Genomic DNA, 20,012 nt, shown 5'->3' with positions numbered 1-20,012 from the left:
CTTTCTTTCAAACCAAATAAAGTCACTATCATTTAAAAATCATTTATTCTTTATTAATAGATTAGAAAAAGAGGGAGGGAACCCGGGTGGTATTTGGGAGGAGGATTGCTGGGAAGGAAAAAGCCACAAAGAAAAGGTTAAAAAAATGACAGCCTTTTGCTTGGGCTGTCTACTGGGGTGGAATGGGAAGGTGTACGGAGCCTCCCCCCCCGCGTTCTTACACGTCTGGGTGAGGAGGATACGGAACATGGGGATGGGGGAGGGTGGAACAGGGGCTGAAGCGGCAGTCTGTTTTCCAGCAGCCGTTCCTGAACCTCCACCAGACGCCAGAGCAGCCCCAGCGTTGCATCCTTCATCCTCTGGTCTTCCTGCCGCCATCTCTCATCTCGATCGTCTCTCCTCTCCTCACGTTGGTCCCTCCTCTCCTCACGTTGGTCCCTCCTGTCCTCACGTTCACTGACTTCTTTCCTATACTTTGAAACTGTTTCCTTCCACTCATTCAGATGAGCTCTGTCACTCCTGCTGGATTGCATAATTTCAGAAAACATGTCCTCCCGCGTCTTCTTCTTACGACGCCTTATCTGTGATAACCTTCGGGATGGAGGAGGGAGGCTTGAGGAATTTGCAGCTGCTGTAGGGAGGGGAAAAAAGAGAGAATTGTTTTAAAAGCTACATTTTGCAGAACAATGCTTATACTCTTTCACGGTGACCAACACTGTTCACATTACATAGCACATGTGATTTCTGTGCAAGGTCGCATTTTGCCTCTTAATGCTGAGTGCCTGTGGCTTTGCTGCTAGAGATCAATCACAGGTCTGGGCAACAGAATTCGGCTTGCATGCGGCCATGGTAAGCTTCAGCGCCGTCCGTGCTTTCCAACATACCAAGCATAGCTTGTAGAGTGCTGCAGAAGCCTGGCCAATCTCAGCCAGTTGGGGGGTGGGCAGTGTGGTGGTGCTTGTCTGGGCCCCTTCAGGCAAGTAGAGTGCTGCGGTTTTTCTGTTAACATTCAGCAGCACCAGAAAACAAACTAACCCTGCAGGAAGATCCCTGCAGGCACCAAACTACCCACCCCCCCGCCGCCGACCCCCCCCCCCTCTCCATGAATTCTCTGGGATGATCACGGTACCCTCCCCCCACCACGTGGCTGGTAACAGGGAAGATCCCTGCAGGCACCAAACTACCCACCCCCCCGCCGCCGACCCCCCCCCTCGCCATGAATTCTCTGGGATGATCACAGTACCCTCCCCCCACCGCGTGGCTGGTAACAGGGAAGATCCCTGCTAGCCAAACGCGAAAAACTAACTGCAGGGAAGGATTTATTTTCCGCCACAGGCAAACAGCCCAGTAGGAACGGCCACCTCTGTCCCCTTAATTAAGTTCCCGTATTTCAACCAGGTTACCAGGAGTGATATCACTCTCCTGAGGATTACACAACAAGATAAAGAACGGATGTTGCTTGAATGCCAGCAAACACCGGGACCATACGCTGCCAGGCTTTGTCAGGCAATGATACCAGATTACTTGCTGCAAGCATGGCGTGGTCAAGTGTCCTACCATGGAGGAGGGAATAAGGATGCACTGCCCAGAAACCTTCTGGCAAGGCTTTCGGAGTACCTCCAGGAGAGCTTCATGGAGATGTCCCTGGAGGATTTCCGCTCCATCCCCATACACGTTAACAGACTTTTCCAGTAGCTGAACTGACCGCGAATGCAAAGTCAGGCAAAGTAATCATTAAAAACTGTTTGCTTTTAAAACAAGTTTTATATTTTAAAAGGTAAACTCACCTGAGGTCCCTTCCATGGGGTCAGAGTCTTGGGTACTGGCTTGGGAGGCTTGGGAGGGTACTTCAGTCAGGGTGATAAAAAGATCCTGGCTGTTGGGGAGAATGGAGTGCTGTGTGCTCTCTGCAAGCTCATCCTCCTCCTCCTCCTCCTCCTCCTCCTCTACCCCCTCGGCAGAATCCTCAGGCGTCGAGACTATCCCCGACCCAGAATCCACGAACAAAGGTGGGGTAGTGGTGGCAGCCCCCCCTAGAATTGCATGCAGCTCGGCGTAGTAGCGGCATGTCCGTGGCTCTGACCCGGAGCGACCGTTTGCCTCCTTTGTTTTTTGATAGGCTTGTCTGAGCTCCTTGACCTTCACGCGGCACTGCTCAGAGTCCCTATTGTGGCCTCTCTCCATCATGCCCTTGGAAATTTTTTCAAAAGTTTTTGCATTTCGTCTTTTAGAACGAAGTTCTGCAAGCACTGAATCCTCTCCCCATACAGCGATCAGATCCAGTACCTCCCTCACGGTCCATGCTGGTGCTCTTTTTCGATTATCAGCCTGCATGGTTACCTGTGCTGATGAGGTATCTGTGGTCACCTGTGCTCTCCACGCTGGGCAAACAGGAAATGAAGTTCAAATGTTCGCGGGGCTTTTCCTGTCTACCTGGCCAGTGCATCCGAGTTCGGATTGCTGTCCAGAGCGGTCACAATGATGCACTGTGGGATAGCTCCCGGAGGCCAATACCATCGAATTGCGGCCACACTAACCCTAATTCGAATTGCTAAAATCGATTTTGGCGCTACTCCGCTCGTTGGGGTGGAGTACAGAAATCGATTTAAAGGGCCCTTTATATCGAATTAAATGGCGTCGTTGTGTGGACGGTTACAGGGTTAATTCGAATTAAAGCTGATAAATCCGAATTAAAGTCGTAGTGTAGACCAGGCCTTGATTCTCACTAACAGAGGAATAGGTTGTGAATCTGAAGGTGGAAGGCAATATGCCGAAAGCGATCATGAAATGATTGATATAATGATTCTAAGGAAAGGAAGGAGTGAGAGCAACAGAATAAGGAAAATGGAATTCAAAAAAACATACTTTAACAAACACAGAGAAAACTGATAGGTAGAGTTCCATAGGAAGAACAGCTAAGGGGAAAAGGAGTTCAGGAGAGAGAGCAACAGTATTTAAGGCACAACGGAATGCGAAGGACAAATATAGGAAAACACCAATATGGCTGCATTAGGAGCTCATTAATGTCCTGAAATTCAAAAAATAAATCCATCAGAAAGTGGAAACATGGACAAATTTCTAAGGATGAGTACAAAAGAATAACGAAAGCATATTGAGACAAAATGGAAAAAAAGCAAAAGTACAAAATGAGTAATACCTACAGGGACATAAAAGGCAATAAGAAGAGGCTCTATAAATACATTAGGAGAAAGAGAAAGATGAAGAAAAGTATAGGTCCTCTACTTAACAGAGAAGTAGAGCTAATAATGGATTACATCAAGAAGGCTGAAGCATATAATGCCTATTTTGCTTCAGCCTTCTCTAACAAGGTTCATTGCGACCAGAACCAGCTATATTAACAAAAAGAAGGAAGAACCACGAGCCAGAATAGGGAAAGAACAGCTTAAAGAATAGTTAGGTAAGTTAAATGTATTCACTTCAGCAGGACCTGATGAAATTCATCCTAGGGCACTTAAGAAATTAGCTGAAGCAATTGTGAAACCATTAACAGTTATCTTTGAGAACTCATGGAGGATGGGTGAGGTCCCAGAGCCCTGGAAAAGCGTGAACATAGTACCTATCTTTAAAGAGGGGACAAAGAGGACCTAGGGAGTTATAGACCAGTGAGCCTAATTTCGATACCTGGAAAGATAGTGGAACAAATTATTAAATAATCAGTTTATCATCACTTGGAGAATAATAGGGTGATAAGTAATAGCCAATATGGATTTCTCAAGAACCAAATCATGCCAGACCAACCTAATTTCTTTCTTTGACATGGTTACTGTTCTAGTGTATGGGGGAGGGGGAAGCAGGAGACATGATATATCTGGATTTTTAGTAAAGCTTTTGACACAGTCCCACGTGATATTGTCATAGGGAAATGCTGTCTCATTGAAATTACTATAAGGTGGGTATAAAACTGGCTGAAAAACCATACACAGAGTAGTTTGCTGTCAGATTAGAAGGGAATATCCAATAGAGTCCCATAGGGCTCTGTCCTGGGTCCAATACAAGTCAATATTTTCATTAATGACTTGGATACTGGAGTGGAGATTATGCTTATAAATTGCAGATGACATGAAGCTGGGATGTGTTGCAAACACTTTAGAGAACAGAATTCAAAATTACCTTGACAAATTGGACGATTGGTCTGTAATCAACAAGATGAAATTCAGTCAAGACCACTGCAAAGTACTACAGTTATGAAGGAATAATCAAATGTGGAACTACAAAATAGGGAATGACTGGCTAGGGAGTAGCAGTGCAGAAAAGGATCTGAGGGTTATAGTGGATCACAAATGGAATATGAGCCAACAATGTGATGGCATTTGTAAAAAAGGCAAATGTTATTCAGGAGTGTCATATGTAAGACACAGGAGATAATTGTCCTGTTCTACTTGGCATTGGTGAGGCCTCAGTTGGAATACTGTGTCCAGTTTTGAATGCCACACTGTAAGAAAGATGACAAAATTGGATAGTCCAGGGAAGAGCTACAAAACTGATAAAAGGCTTAGAATACTTGACCTATGAGGAAAGATTAAAAAACCTGAGTATGTTTAGTCTTGAAAAAAGAAGACTGAGAGGGACACCAGAAAATAGTCTTCAAATATGTTAAGGGCTGTTGTTAAGAGGAAGGTGATCAGTTGTTCTCCATATACACTGAAGGTAGGAAAAGAAATAATGGGCTTAACCAGTAACAAGGGAGATTTAGATTAGATGTTCGGAAAACATCTGTGCACCCAATTCTCCCCCTAATAATCAGACTTTTGTGTGTGTACCCTTGAAGCACCAAACTTCGGACCCACCAAATCAAGCAGGATTATGTGCACCTGTTCCCGAAGCAGGCAAGCAAGGAAGTTTGTGTGAACCTGACCTGTCATACAATCCAATTTCTATGTGCTCATGGCAACAGTCAAGTTTGTGTGCACAGAGCATAAATTGTCAGTGATTACCTGGTTACCAATATTTATCTTAAATCCTGTCACTTTTATTAAAAAAAAATTCTGGTTGCACCTGATTTGCACAGGATCCACTTCTCTACCAAATTTTGTGTAAAAAGAAAAAATGTTTTTAAGGAAATTATCGCTCAACAGTGAAGAGTAGAACTGAGAAGGAAATATTCCAGCCAGAGCCTATTTTCAAAGAAATCCTGTTAAAAATTTACATAGTGAAAGTAAACTAAAACTGCATAGAAAATTTATGGCATAAAAAGGAACTAAAATTTTCACACTGAATTGGTAACGTACTTCAGAGAAAAATGCTCTACTTTAGAGAAAAACGAGAAATGTTTGTATTTCTAAATATATGTTAGAACAAAACCCTAACTGTGGAGTTGCTGCTGGGTTCTTCAAAAGTTTAAAAGAAAGTTGTTATTAAACCAGAACCATTAAAATGCTTTTCTAGTGGCTTTTTCCCCCATAGCATTAATAATGCATTTAAATTCCTATTTGTATAGTGTTTGGGAAGCTTGGTAGGTCACTTATGCAACAGAGTACTTTGCTCTAATCTCTAGAATTGAGATTAGCCTTTTTGTGCTAAATCAGATTTTCATCAAATAATGTCTACTGCTAGCAGTGAAATGTGGTTTTGGGTCTTCAGTGAAATGTTATCTTAAACTTCCCAGTGTGTGATTGATAGTCTCTTTTAGAAGAACACTAAGGACTGAGCTATTGATGAAGAATTTTGTTACAAAGAGATTTAAGGTCGGTGCTAACGTAAATGGCCATGGAGGTTATTTACATAGATGAAGATGCTGTCTGATTTATAAACAGACAGTTGGTTTGACATTGAATCTTGCTTTGCAAATAAATATGTTTGCATGGAGAAGAAACTTTTCGTGAAGAACATAGGAAAAAAATTGCACACTTTCAGCTAATTTTTTGTTGTTGCTTCAGGATACGCGTTCCTCCTTTTCCAAGAGGAGAGCTCTGTTCAGGCACTGATTGATGCCTGCATTGAAGAAGATGGAAAGCTCTATCTATGTGTTTCCAGTCCTACTATCAAGGACAAGCCAGTAAGTAAACAGTAGATGGCCTCCAGGCTATAGCTGCCATCTGTCTAAAGCTGCTCCTGAGATGATGGTGAAAATAATCAAAAGCAAACTACTGTTGTCAGAGTTCAACATCTGGGACAACTGAATGACTTAAATAACCGCAGTGTCTTGAATTAATAGGATTAAAACAAAGCAACTAGACATGTTCAGTTAATGAGACTGTGACTAGCTGACAGTTTATATAGACTGATGAACATGCTAGGACCGTAATGTGGTGAGACTTAAGCATGCAATTTTCTTTTTTTATTAAATAGGTTCAGATTCGTCCCTGGAACTTAAGTGATAGTGACTTTGTGATGGATGGTTCACAGCCGCTTGATCCTCGAAAAACAATTTTCGTTGGAGGTGTCCCTAGGCCATTAAGAGCTGGTAAGTATAAAACTGGTACTGTAATGTGGCAATTTTTAAAGGTATACTATTGTCGGTAATAAATTGAATCATACATATTACATAAGATTTATACACAAGAATATCTTGATGGTAGACTATCTATGAAATATCTCCCTGTATTTACACTCTCTCTCCTGTAAATTCTCCAGGTGGGCTGTGGCCACAAAGTACTGCTCATCATTTATATCTACTTAAAATCAAAACTCATCAAGAACTTCATGGTTATTTCCAAATTAAAGCTACAGGAAATTCACTTATATTACTTGTCAGTTTTAATGTAAAATTTATCACTCAAAGGTTGGTTTTGTTTAAAAAAAAAAAAAAAAAAAGCATGTGGGTAGGAGAGTCCATGCCCCCATTACTGCACTTGAACTTGCTCAGAATTTTACTGCTGCTGTTCCAGTCTTACTAGTAGTCTACTAGAGCATCCTATGGCATCCATCCAGTCAACAGTTTATATGAAATGGAATCATAGTGTAATGTGCTAGAAATCCCAGCACCTGTTAGAGAGACTGCAGGAGTGCCAATCATGATACCAGAACTTGTTATGTAGCATAACTCTGTCACAGAAAGAACAGCAGTCAGAAGGAAGACACAAGACATCTATTAGTCCATCAGGAAATTGAGAGCCAAAAAAGTGACAATCTAAGATCTAGGTGTAAAAAATCTTCTTTGGTTTTTAATTCTTGGGCCTAGAATTTTCTGGCCTCATGGAATTTTTTCATTTGCAAAAATTTTATCTGTTGTCATAATATAAACATTATGCTTTTTAAATATCGGGGGTAGCCGTGTTAGTCTGGATCTGTAAAAGCAGCAAAGAGTCCTGTGGCACCTTATAGACTAACACACGTATTGGAGCATGAGCTTTCGTGGGTGAAGTGGGTATTCACCCACAAAAGCTCATGCTCCAATACGTGTGTTAGTCTATAAAGTGCCACAGGCCTGTTTGCTGATTATGCTTTCGGTCACTGCAGCAAAAACATAGTATGGCCTTTTTCTTCTTCCAAACAGTATTGTGATTCTTTTTCATTACTTCAGTCAAAATGCTTCTGGTTACTTGGTCAAAGCTCATTATTTGAGTAAACTAAACAAACACAGTACTGTTTGTCATATTAATATCTGCTGAAACTGAGCTTCTGTGGCATTAATGTGATGACTATTTTGTCTTCACTAAAGTAGTAAGACTTTTAGCTCACTCTTTACTGTATTTGCGAACAGATGTGTTTATTTAAAATAAACACTATTATTCAACAGCACCATCAGCTGACAGCTTCATACACTATTTCCAAGTGCATCAACTATGTCCTAAATGTAAAATTTCAATATATACAGATTAAATCTGTTGCAGTAACTGAAGTGGGCATTTAAATGCTGTGAATGGTTTGCCAAAATACCTGGTTTGTACATTTGAAATTAACTCTTATGAAAGTCTGTTCCAACTCAAAGTCCAGACAAGCAGGCTTTGTATAGGGGTTTGAAGGATAGAAGCTCCTACTCCAAATGGAGGCAGGGTATGGAGCATTTATATAGCCAAACAATAGTGGGCTGCTACAACATGTACTCAAGGATTTTGTAGGAATTCTACCCAGTTCAAAGTCCATGCGTTCATCAGCCCCTGAGTCTGCCCCAAAATCCTCTTTCGCATCCCATGAAGGAAATCCCCTTGGAGTTCAGCTCTAGGGCACGTAGGTGGCACTGACTCATTGTTCTACTGAGTTTTGACTTTATAAAGTCACTTGAGAGGGATGTGGCCACTGCTGTGAAAATCGATATTTTAAGTATTCTTATGAAATATGTCATATATATTTCCTAGATTATTGGTTTACAATACATATGACATAATAAATTACTAATTTTTCTTTTCTATTACTTTTCAAATAAAAATACATTTGACAGCATTTACATTGCTTATTTTAAAATACTATTGTATTCTTTTGTTCCTCCATAGTGGAATTGGCTATGATAATGGACCGTCTCTATGGTGGAGTTTGTTATGCAGGAATTGATACTGACCCTGAGCTGAAATACCCCAAAGGTGCTGGGCGTGTTGCATTTTCCAATCAGCAGAGTTATATTGCTGCCATTAGTGCTCGGTTTGTTCAACTTCAGCATGGCGATATCGATAAACGAGTAAGTTGTACAGAATTAAGTTGTTTAAAACCATTTATTATGTGTCTCTGCAAATGAGTGACAAGCTATAAAACACACCTCACAGAATTCACTGAAGTTGCTTTTGGTTTGGCTTTGATACTAACTTCTTAGTTACATTTCTTTTAATAGTCATGTAATTGCTGAAGTTCTAGAAATTAAAACCTTAATGTGCAATATATATTCAGCAAAGCAGCAGTTTGTTCCTGTTACTTACTGTATACTAGGGTTACCATACGTCCGGATTTTCCCGGACATGTCCGGCTTTTGGGGGCTCAAATCCCCGTCCCAGGGGAAATCCCCAAAAGCCGGGCATGTCCGGGAAAATCGGGAGGGCTCGGCCGGGGCCTCTTTGTCTGGGGTTGGCGGTGCGGGGCCGGGGTCGCNAGGGTGTTGTAAGGATAAATACATGAATAATTATAAGGAACTCTGATATTATGGTGATGCTGGCCATAAATGGGTAGACAGTAAATTTATCATGCCATGGTGATAAATAATAGTCATTTAACTTTTCTAAAGGAACATTGAAGGCATATTGTCAGATTATGAATCCTGATTAAACATTTCTTAGCTGTGTTACTGGGAAAATGAAACAGGAATATCAGAATGGCTCTACTGGATCAGACCAGTGGTCCATCTAGGCCAGTATCTGGTCTTCTATAATGGCCAGTGCTAAATGCTTCAGAGGAAGGTGCGAGAATACCACATGAGGCAGATCTGATATAATCTGCCCCGTGAAGTTCTCTTCCTAATCCCCAATAGAGATAGTTCTAAGCATATGAGAGAGAGTGTGAGTGTTCCAAAACACTTTGCTTGCATTAACTGGTATAACTTTATACCTTAGAGACTAACAAATTTATTAGAGCATAAGCTTTCGTGGACTACAGCCCACTTCTTCGGCTGTAGTCCACGAAAGCTTATGCTCTAATAAATTTGTTAGTCTCTAAGGTGCCACAAGTACTCCTGTTCTTTTTGCGGATACAGACTAACACGGCTGCTACTCTGAAACCTGGTATAACTTTGGATATTCTTGTTATCCGTATAAATGTCCAGGCCCTCTAAGTTCTCCGCTTCCGTGACATACTGTGCTAGTCTAATTCCACAGTTTAATTACGCTGTGAGTGGAAAAAGTATTTCCTTTTACCAATCTTGAATTTACTGCTTTTCAGTTTCATTGAGTGTGAGCCAGGAAGAACCAAAGTACCAATCTATCTTCCCTGTACCATTCTTTCTTTCATATACCTTTATTTTGGGTCCTTTTTTATTCCTTACCTTTCTAAGGTAAACAATCCCAAACTTTTCAATATCTCTTTATATGAATTTTTCCATGCCCCTAACATTTTAATTTCCCTTCTCTGAATCCCCTCTAATTCTGCTATATACTTTTTGAGGTGGATATTCCACTCAGTATTCCAGATGAGGAGTACAGCATTGATTTATAAAATGGTACTATAATATTTTCTGTATTATTCTTCATCCTGTTCCTTATGCATCCTAACACCTTGTTTGCTTTTGTGACTGCAGCTGTATCATGCACAGAAGTCTTCATTGATCTGTCACAATGATGCCCAGGTACCTTTACTGAGTTAATAAAGTAATTTACAACCCTATAAGGTGGATGCATAATTCAAACTTTTCCTTCCAATATATGTTTGCTTTGCATTTATTTACCTTGAACTTTATCTGCCATTGTGTTACCCATTCACCTAGTTTGGTTAGATCCCTCTGAAGTTCCTCACATTATTCTCTGGATTTGACTAACTTAAATAACTTTATCATCTGCAAATTTTGCTACCTCTTTGCTTAGCCACATCATTAGTAAATATTAAAGAAGGTTCCTAGTATGGAACCCTAAGGCATCCCTCTATTAGCCTTTCACCATTATGATAATTGACCATTTATTCCTATTCTTTGTTCCTTATTTGTTAGCCAGTTTTCAATCCAAGACAATACTCTGCCTCATATTTCATGGCTACTTAGCTTCTTTGGTAGCCTTTTGTGAAGGACCTTGTCAAAGGCTTTTGACAGTCTAAATAAACTTCAGCAGTTTCTCCTTTATCTATTACTATATTGATCTATTCAAAAAATTCTAATAGATTAGTGAGACATTATTTCTCTTTCCAGAAACCATCCTGGTTAGATTATATCATATCATGATCTTCCAGGTGTTTTATTATTTTGGTTTTATTATTTCCATGAATTTACAAGGTACAGAAGTAAGGCTTTCTGGTCTGTACCTGGATCATCCCTGGAACTTCTTTATGTATCGGTACAATTTTTGCTACCCTTCAGTCCTTAAGCTATTTTTAATTAGAAGAATGCATGTTCTTTGCTAGCAGCTCAGCGACTTCATCTTTGAGCTTCTTCAGTACTCTTGGATGTATACCATCCTGACATAGTGACTTGCTGCTTTTTAGATTATCTGCTTATTTCGACACCTCTTCTTCTGTCTCCTCAATGTCTGATAGTATCTTATCTTTTATTTCCAGAGAAGAGGAATTCTGGTGTAGTTATCTTCCTAACATCTTCTGAGGTGAAGACTGATGCAGAGAAATTATTTAGCTTGTCAGCAATGTTCTTATCGTCTTTTAATTGCCTCCTTTGTCCCTTGATGATACAGAAGACACACTGATTTGTGTGCAGGCTTTATGCTTCTGATATACTTGAATAATCTCTTGGTTTTTTTATATTTCAGCTCTTTCCTCTTCAAAATCTGTTAGTACTCCTGAATTCCATTTTACATATTACTTACTGTAATTTAGTCTCTGAATAATTGGAACCTTGAATTTACCTATTAAACGCTTTTATGTTTGGTTTTTGCATTTTAGTTTTTTGGATCAATGAAAATAGATTAGTAAATTTCAATTTTGTTTCCTAGTCAGTTTCACTTTCAGATTGTTGTTGTGCTATAATATTGGGGTGTAAACATTGCAGAAGAATGTTTAAATTCTAACACGCTGCTTTCATTTTCGTCTTCTCTATTAGAACATATTTGTTGTTAATATTAGATTTTGGGAAATCTAAAATATCGGCCTAATCTTTCAGACATGTCTTTAAAATGAAACAAATGTTAAGCAAGATAGTTGCTTTGATTATGCCACTTGAATTTGATAAATCTGGTATCAGACCCAGAGAGCTATTGTAAAATAATTAATTTATATTGAAATGCTATATTTGTACTGAAAATCATGAAGCTAGTGATGGCCATGTTGATCAGTAGTCTGAGATAGTTCTAGAATATTTGTTTTCCTTTATAAAAAAATGAGAAGCTATCAAATTATGTACATAGCTAAACTATGTAATAGTGTGACCGTATTATTTTATCCTGCTGATTCTACTGATAGTTACACTCAATTGTTCCATCATTTCAAATTAGTTACATTCCCATGTGTTTGTACGTTCCCTGGCATAATGGGATCCCAATTTTGTTTGGGGCTTTTATATTGTGCTTTCGCCCGAATTCTGATATATAGAAAAGATTACTACTTCTAAATACATAAAGGGGATTAAATCTCATACTTTTGACAGATGAATGTGTATACAATTTTCTGAAGGTAATAAAATGTAGTGTAAAAACTGTATAATACTGGATTACAGTTTCTGAAAGCTTTGAAACCCTTATGTTTTACATAAGTAGCATACTTACACTGAGGTTAAGGAAGTTTTTGGATCAGGGTGTATTTGAGAGATATCAAAAGGCAAAGAACTTAATGCCTTTGTTTTAAATTCGGTATCCTATATGAAGAGTGTCAGGTGCACAAAACATTGCCTGTTTGTTTGCCACATTAAGACTTGGGTAATTACAGTTGTTGGACTGTTGTTAATTTTGGCATTAAATTTCACATAAGAAATCCCCATTTCTAACACTAAGGTTCTTGTAGCTATTAAATGTTACAAATATATAAATTCTCCTTGCTGTGGCTTTAATTAGTTTTTCCACTGTAACTATGGTAAATGAAAGTGTAATGAAGCTGTTAAACTAATTCACTAAACTGGGAAGCAGAAATCTCCTGAGATTTTTTTTTTTTTAAATGAAAGATGAATTAGGCCACTAGAAATTAGTTGTCCAGAACAGATCATCGTATGTCCTCAGTATCTTTTATTGTTCATTGGGTATATATTTGAATGCAACTTGAATGCAATTTTAATTAAAGGGAAGTTTTCTGTCTTTCTCCTCCTTATATCTTTCTCTTCCTCCTGTTTGTTACGACAATTTAGCTTAGGAAGATCACTTGCAGGAGCATAGGGATAGCCATACAGGATCAAACTAGAGGGCCATCTAGTTAGGTGTTCTGTCTTTGCCAGCAACAGAATCTTCCGAGGAGGGTGCCAGAAATCTGATGTGGGCGCAATTATGGAATAAATGGCACATAAAGGAAATATTACCTAACCCCCCTCAATTAGAGGTTGACATGTGCACTGAAACATGAGGGCTTTATATCCCTTTTGACTTCAAACAAAAAGTCTGCTTTACTTAATGTAACTCTTTACTATTTTTGCCTTTCATTTTCATTGATTGTCCCTTTGTTTTTGTGCTATGAGAGAAGGAAAATCCAAATATCCAAGATAACTTCTGTGTTTTGTATACTTCTGTCATAAGCCCCTAATTTTTTGTCCCCTTTCTAAACTAAACATTAAAAGAAACAAGGTTGTGTAGATGTAATCCAGAGGCACAATTTAGGCCCCTCTCCTGCTATTGCTTCCAAATAGGCAAACCCTTATATCTATGCTGAGTTCTATTAAAAGTAATGGCTCTGTGCACACCCATTTGTAATAGAAAGATTGGAACTTTAAGCAGCGAATCTTATTTGTGGTGTTGATATATGAGCCAAAAAGAATACAGCTTGACTTTAAGACCCCATGATGAGTTTGCAAGGCTTGTAGTTAGAAGAAAAATCCTTTTATATGTTTAGTGAACAAATTTTACAAAACAAAAATAATGCTCCTCAAAATGCTATTTTTACTGAATAGTTTTTCAAAGTAGGACATTTTAAAGATTTTTTTTCCTTCATGATGTAGTTTTTTGCCCAATCCAATAAACTATTGTTGAGAGAATTAATATTTTCAGTTCTACATTTACTGTTTCCAAATTGACAGGAGTATAAAACTTCTTGAGGATGACTTTCTGTTAGATTTGGCCATTTGTTAATGCTTTCCTTATCCGATTCTTTGCCCCATGGATTTGTGAGATGTATCAAAGGTAATTTTGGGAGGTTTTTGGTTGAAGTATTCATGTAAAATAGTGCATGGAAATATTGGTCAAGCCAAAGAAATGCAATATTTTTATAATTAATTTTCTAATACTACTTGTATAGATAGCCACTGACCTTTTATAAAGGAAATTAAATATACACTTAAACTTTAATTTTTTCTTGTGTTGCTCTCCATTGCAAGGCTGTGGCCTAGTGGCCAGAGTCAATACGGCTGCTCTTCCTCGCAGGGCTGCGCAGTTTGGAGGCAAGAGGCGGATGGACCACCACCCAGGGGGTGGTGGCCAGGGTAGGGGGACCTGGACCCTCCCAACTCCACAGGGTCCCAGCCCAGGGCCCTATCAGCAGCAAGTGTATTTGCTTCTGAGTCGGTGGGGATCCATCCGAACCACACTGACTTAACACCTGGTCCTATTGTTTAAGGTGTTGATAATTTTTTTCTTGTTCCGCTGAGATATTTTGAAAAGTTTTATATGAAGGTAGTTGAAGTCTTCATTAATATAATTGTATTAGACTTTGTTATGGTCTTTGAGTTCAGAACATTGAGAGATCAATTTCCTTCTTCTGATCTGTAGTAGTACAGACCCGGCTTTGTATTCTTATAACTTGGAGTTAGTCCTCACCATTCAAAAGTTATATCTGAATAAATTCTATGGAATATTTTAGATGTGGCACTCCTCTCCTGTTTCTGCAATCTAATATGTATTTCTTATATGATTTATACCCAGGAATTATAGTATCTGTTTGGTTTTGGTTTTTGCATTCATCCATGTTTCTGTAATGTCTGTTATGTCAAGGTCCTCTTCCATTGGCAGACATTCTAGTTAACGTAATTGTGCTCTTCATTTTCTTGCATTCTTGCATTTGAATATAAATATTTATAGTTTTTGACCATGTGCCTATTTTTATTTAACTCCTCAGTCTGACACCACATTGATTTTAACAGAAATTACCTCTGTGATCTTGACTTCTGCCTGACCCAGTTTAGCTGTTCTTTCTGTTCTATCCTTTACTTGATACAGAGATGCCTTGTGTTTTCCTTAACTCACACTCGCCACCCTTAGCTCTACTTTGAACAATCCCCCAAAACATCATTTTATGTGCCATCATCTGATTTCATTTTGATTAAGGTGAAGCCCATCCCTTCGTATAGGCTCTCCCTTCCCTAAAATGCTTCTCAGGATGTAGTAAATTTAAAGCCTTCCTCTTTACACCATCTTCCCATCCATGTATTGAGACCCTGAAGTTCTCCCTGCTTAGCTGGTCCTGCATGTGGAACTGGTGGCATTGCATAGAAAGCTATGAGTGGCCCTGGACCTATGCATACTTCCTAGCAATCTAAATTTAGCTTCCAGGTCCTCACTCATACACTTTCCTACATCATTGGTATCCATATGTATTATGACCACAAGCTTCTTACCAGTATTCAGTAGAAGTCTCTCTAGATATTTCATGAGATTTTCCACCTTTGCATTCAGTAGGCAGATAACCAGATGTCACATTTACCATATACCCAACTATCTATGAGATTGTTTACACAGCAAGAAAGTGCTTGGCAAGCTAGGGTGTGTGACTCTCCAGTGCACTAGCTTGCCGTGCACTAAATGGTGTGTGGTCCCTGCTACAGTGCACTAAAAGTTCCATAGTGCACATTGATGTTGCATCAAAGTACACTATGGAACTTTTAGTGCACTGTAGCAGGAACCACACAGCATTTAGTGCATGGCAAGCTAGTGCTCTATAGATTATACTGTGGCTTGCTGCATGCTAACTCAACGTATAGACAATCCCTACATTTCTAATGGTTGAATTCCCCTATGACCAGAGTTTGTCTTCATTTCAGCTGTGTAATCCCATCCCCAGAAGTGATCTCCTCTGTACATGAGGAGTGATCAGCCTCCTCTGTTTCAGTTGGAAGATGTGTTCTATCTAAAGGAGTGTATTTTTCTACCACCTAAATTGCCTCCCATCAGGAAATTTGGGAGATCAGGGAAGTCCATTTTGAGATGGTCCACTATGCAATCCATCTCTACATCTCTAGATACAGTTTTTTGTGTCTCTCTGCCACTCCATTTCTCTAACTCTGGCCTGAAGATGGTTGGTTGGTCTCCCTTTGGGGTATGGGCTATCTTCACTGGGCATACATATACCATACTTGCCATACATTCTTCATTTATGCAGTAAACCAGGTAACATCCATCCAGTCTTGTACATCCATAGTTACACGGGTTTGTATTCTAACTTGGTACTAGATTATGTTAGGTGTGATTTTTTTTTTTCATTGATTAGAAGGTGATTATTTTAGTGTTTTTTTCCTAATTATTTGAGTCATTATCTTTTTTTAATTATGCACTGTTTTCTTTCTTGTCTCAGTTTTGGAAAAAGCCCAAACTCATATTAATAGGCATGGAGGTGAGGAAAAGAAGAAGAGAGAAAGTGCAAACGGTTAAAAAGAAATGCTTTCATATGCTATACGTTAATACACTGATTCAGTATTTTCCTTGTTGAACTGAAACCACTGAGGGAGTTTGGGGTTCTTTCAGAGTTTAAGGAGCCATTGGCACACGTTTGATGACAGCACTCTCCCTAACAATAGATAGAGATCCTTGAATTTTGAAGTTCAGCCCACACACACTTATTCTTATTGAAATGTACAGTCCTTCACTTGTTGCTTTAAATTGTAAAGATAACTCTTCCATGAGGTACCTATTCATATTAAAAGCTTTGAGTTTAACTCATAGAAAAGCGACTCGTTGCAGCGATACAGAATTTAGAGTTTGCATTAAAAATACAGGTTAGCGCAGTGAGTGTACTTCCTGTTTTTTTTTCCATGACATTTTTTATGTACTGTAGACCAGTCAGGAAAGATAGTCACTCATGGAACATTTTGGGGAAAAAAAGACTTTTGATGTAAAGCATTTGGGGATTAATTTTAGGGATTGCTATTTCCCCTTTTCTCTTAATTTGATTAGCATTTGTTGTAAGAATAGTGCATTTGTGTGTGACTTAAAATCAACTTCATTTTCAAGAGTTTGCATTGATTACTCACATCAAATGAAATAATAACTTTAGCTAGCTTGCAACAGAAATACTTTTGCCTACTTATTAGAACACATTTTTTAAAGGTAAGTGATGTGCTGATTAATATTGTGCATCAAAGTGACTGGTTTTTGTCCATGCTGCATCCAGTTTTCTCATACGTTTAAGGATACATTTTAAATACTTTTTTTTAATTCAAGTTTTTACTGTTTCATACAGCAGTTTGAAACTAGTATGTAAGGGTGACTGCTTAGCTCCAGAACGGATAGCATCTTTATGTAGATTCTTGCTAATGTTAAAGTATATCGATAAACAATCCTTTTATAGCAATCACTTTGTGAGCATGAGTTGCTGCAACACTGTGTTTTGACAGACGAATGACAAGAAGTATGTCTTCTTTATAAAGTGAGGAAAACATTCTAAACAATGTGTGGTGTTTGTTTGTTTGTTTGTTTTTAAGGTGGGGTCAATTCCTTTGTATTTTGTTTTGAAATTCTTTTTCCTCTCTGAACACAATGTGTAACTGAACTGTAATAGAGACCTAATGCAAATTAACCATTAGACACTTGCCACTTTTCCACTCTGACAGTCAGATGTGTTTGGGAGTGGAGAAACTGTCTATACAAGACAGGTGTCTGGTAGTCTGAGAGTTGCAAAGATGGTGTTTTAAATAATGTTTTTTTTTTTAAAAAAAACCTAGAAATACAGTGTATTAACAACCTATTGTGTAAAGTTAAAATAGTTACATAAAGAGTTAAAGGAATATATCACCAAGGCTTTTGGCTACAAATTTGATGTATTTTATTCCTGAAATGGCTATTAATTTGCACAAATGATCTGTGCACACAATCATTTGTGTTTCTAAAATAGGATGTGAGCAAGCCGGTAAGGTGTAGGTCCAAGTGTAACTCTGGTTTGCATACAAGCTAGATTCTTGCATGATCAAATAATTATGCGTGCAAAATTGTGTGCATAGTTAATGTGTCTATGCTGCAGTTAAACACCCACAGTTGGCCCCTGTCAGCTGACTCAGGTTATTTAATTGTAGTGTAGCTGTTTGGGCTTGGGCTGGAGCCTGGGCTCTGGGACCCTCCCCCCTTGTGGGGTCCTGGAACCTGGGCTCCAGCCCGAGCCCAAATATTTACACCACAGTTAAAAAGCCCTGTAGTTCGAGTCAGCTCACATGGGCCAGCAGTGGGTGTTTCATTGCAGTGTAGGCATACCCTTAGAGGTAAGGCTGAGGTCTCTTTTGAACAATTGGTATTTTTCACGACCAGTGCTTCTGTATTAACCTTTATCAACAATATAGATCAGCCAGATACTCTCAAGCAGTCCTTTATAACAAACTTAGTATAGTTCAAAGTGTATGCTCCTTGAAGCATGTTTGAAAGCACCGAGCACAACATTTGCTCAATAAATAGTAGAAAGTAATGTGTATTGTGGGAGTGAATTTGGTAAAGGCAACTTGAAGCAAAACAAAAAATGTGTGTGTGAAATGATTTACATAAAAATATCTTTCTGCTTCCTGTGAATGCTACTGGGCAATGTGAGAGTGACCAAGGCTTCCATTTCCTTTCTTTCTTCCTCCTGATTTAATTTACACTTCTCCACGTAAGGACTAGACTGCAGTCTCCACTCGTCTATAAAAATATTTGTGTATTTCTAACAAATTATGATCTGGATGTGTGTTCCTGTGGCATATCTCCACTGCAGCATTGATGTTCGCACTTTTTTTTTTGGTTGGGCAAATTGAAAATGCTTAATCTTTTCTGATGCAGAAATACAAGACATTAACCAGGGCTTGTTGTTTCTTGTTTTTGTTTTTTTCCCAACAGGTGGAGGTAAAGCCATATGTGTTGGATGACCAGATGTGTGATGAATGCCAGGGTGCACGATGTGGTGGAAAGTTTGCTCCTTTCTTTTGTGCCAATGTCACTTGCCTGCAGTATTACTGTGAGTTTTGCTGGGCAAACATCCACTCTCGTGCAGGACGTGAATTCCATAAGCCATTGGTAAAGGAGGGGGCTGACCGCCCACGTCAGATCCACTTCCGCTGGAACTAAGCATAGTGAACCAGCGTCTACATAAGGAAAGAAGGGTGCATGTGGCTTACTGTGTTTGAAGATACTGACATGCAGAAGAAATAAGTGCATTCTTCTGCTTTTCACCCCAGCTATCAATACATGCATCTTTATCAGCAGCCAAAACACTACAAGCCTCTTGTTTTTCACCAAAACCCTACATCTCAGGCTTACTAATTTTTGTGATATTTTCATGTTAAAATAAAATGTTCTTTTGTATTTTCTCCAAGTTATTTTTATATGTAAAGTTAAAATTAGATATGAGAATGTTTTTGCGTAGGGGCACAAAGTCTGCTGCTATATTTAGTGGGTGAAGCGTGCACTTATTTCTAAACATGGGTTTTTAACTTCAAGATCTGCCCCAGTAATTTACCAAAGGTAGCAAAATAGTGAAGATGGAATATGTCTGCTACAAAAAGCTTATTTTTATTGTTGTTGCTATTTTCAGTGTATACATAAACTAAAAATTAGGGTTGATTTTTGCTCTCCATTTTGACTTGCAAGAAATAATACCTCAAGATAATCTGATTTATTAGCTATTTTTAAACACTTTTAATCACAAGCTGTATTAGCTATGCTGCTATATAGGTGTTATGTGTAATGCCACCTATTAATACGGGATTGAAACGTTTAAGAGACACTGCATTACAGACAAAATGCAGGCAGCACAATATGGCCTAAACTGCCATAGTTTTAGAATGTGAAAAAACTGCATGTTTACTTACCTGTATACACCATATGCATGCACTAGAACTGTTAATTAACAAGAGGTGAGTTATTGCAAATGTTCAAAAAAGGCTCTCTTGAATCTAGATAGCATGAGCAAATTACAAAATTTGTTACAAAAAACAAACTTGCATGCATTATTGTGACTCAAGTAAAAAAAAATGTCCATGTGTACAATATGCAAATTAGTTTTAGATTAGAAAGTGCAGCCATTTTGTGACCTGGTCGGTAGTGGAATTCGATTTATGCAGACTGGATGTAATATTGTAATCCCTGTGCAATTTTGTGATGTGTGGTTCTAATTAATGTGGAGTGATGTAGTATAGACATGAGTTTGAGTAAAAAGCTAGAATTTTACAAAAA

The 20,012-nt window shown here is 38.7% G+C and overlaps 1 protein-coding gene across 6 annotated transcripts in view; it reads left to right on the top strand.

Moving 5' to 3' along the window:
- CPEB2 (cytoplasmic polyadenylation element binding protein 2) overlaps positions 1-20,012 on the top strand; it is an 84,876-nt gene that overhangs the window by 62,224 nt on the left and 2,640 nt on the right. For all 6 annotated transcript variants that reach the window (XM_034770672.1, XM_034770670.1, XM_034770674.1 and 3 more), the window contains 4 exons: positions 5,898-6,016; positions 6,310-6,424; positions 8,394-8,575; positions 18,678-20,012. The exon at positions 18,678-20,012 is cut by the window's right edge and continues 2,640 nt beyond it. In XM_034770672.1, coding sequence (XP_034626563.1) covers positions 5,898-6,016; positions 6,310-6,424; positions 8,394-8,575; positions 18,678-18,905 — 644 coding nt within the window. In that variant the 3' untranslated portion in view covers positions 18,906-20,012. The remainder of the gene's footprint in view (positions 1-5,897; positions 6,017-6,309; positions 6,425-8,393; positions 8,576-18,677) is intronic.

This window comes from Trachemys scripta, chromosome 5 (genome assembly GCF_013100865.1).
Source record: "Trachemys scripta elegans isolate TJP31775 chromosome 5, CAS_Tse_1.0, whole genome shotgun sequence".
Taxonomy (NCBI): Eukaryota; Metazoa; Chordata; order Testudines; family Emydidae; genus Trachemys; species Trachemys scripta.
Note: the sequence above shows the minus strand (reverse complement) of the source record. Positions and strands in the feature narration are given on the sequence as shown.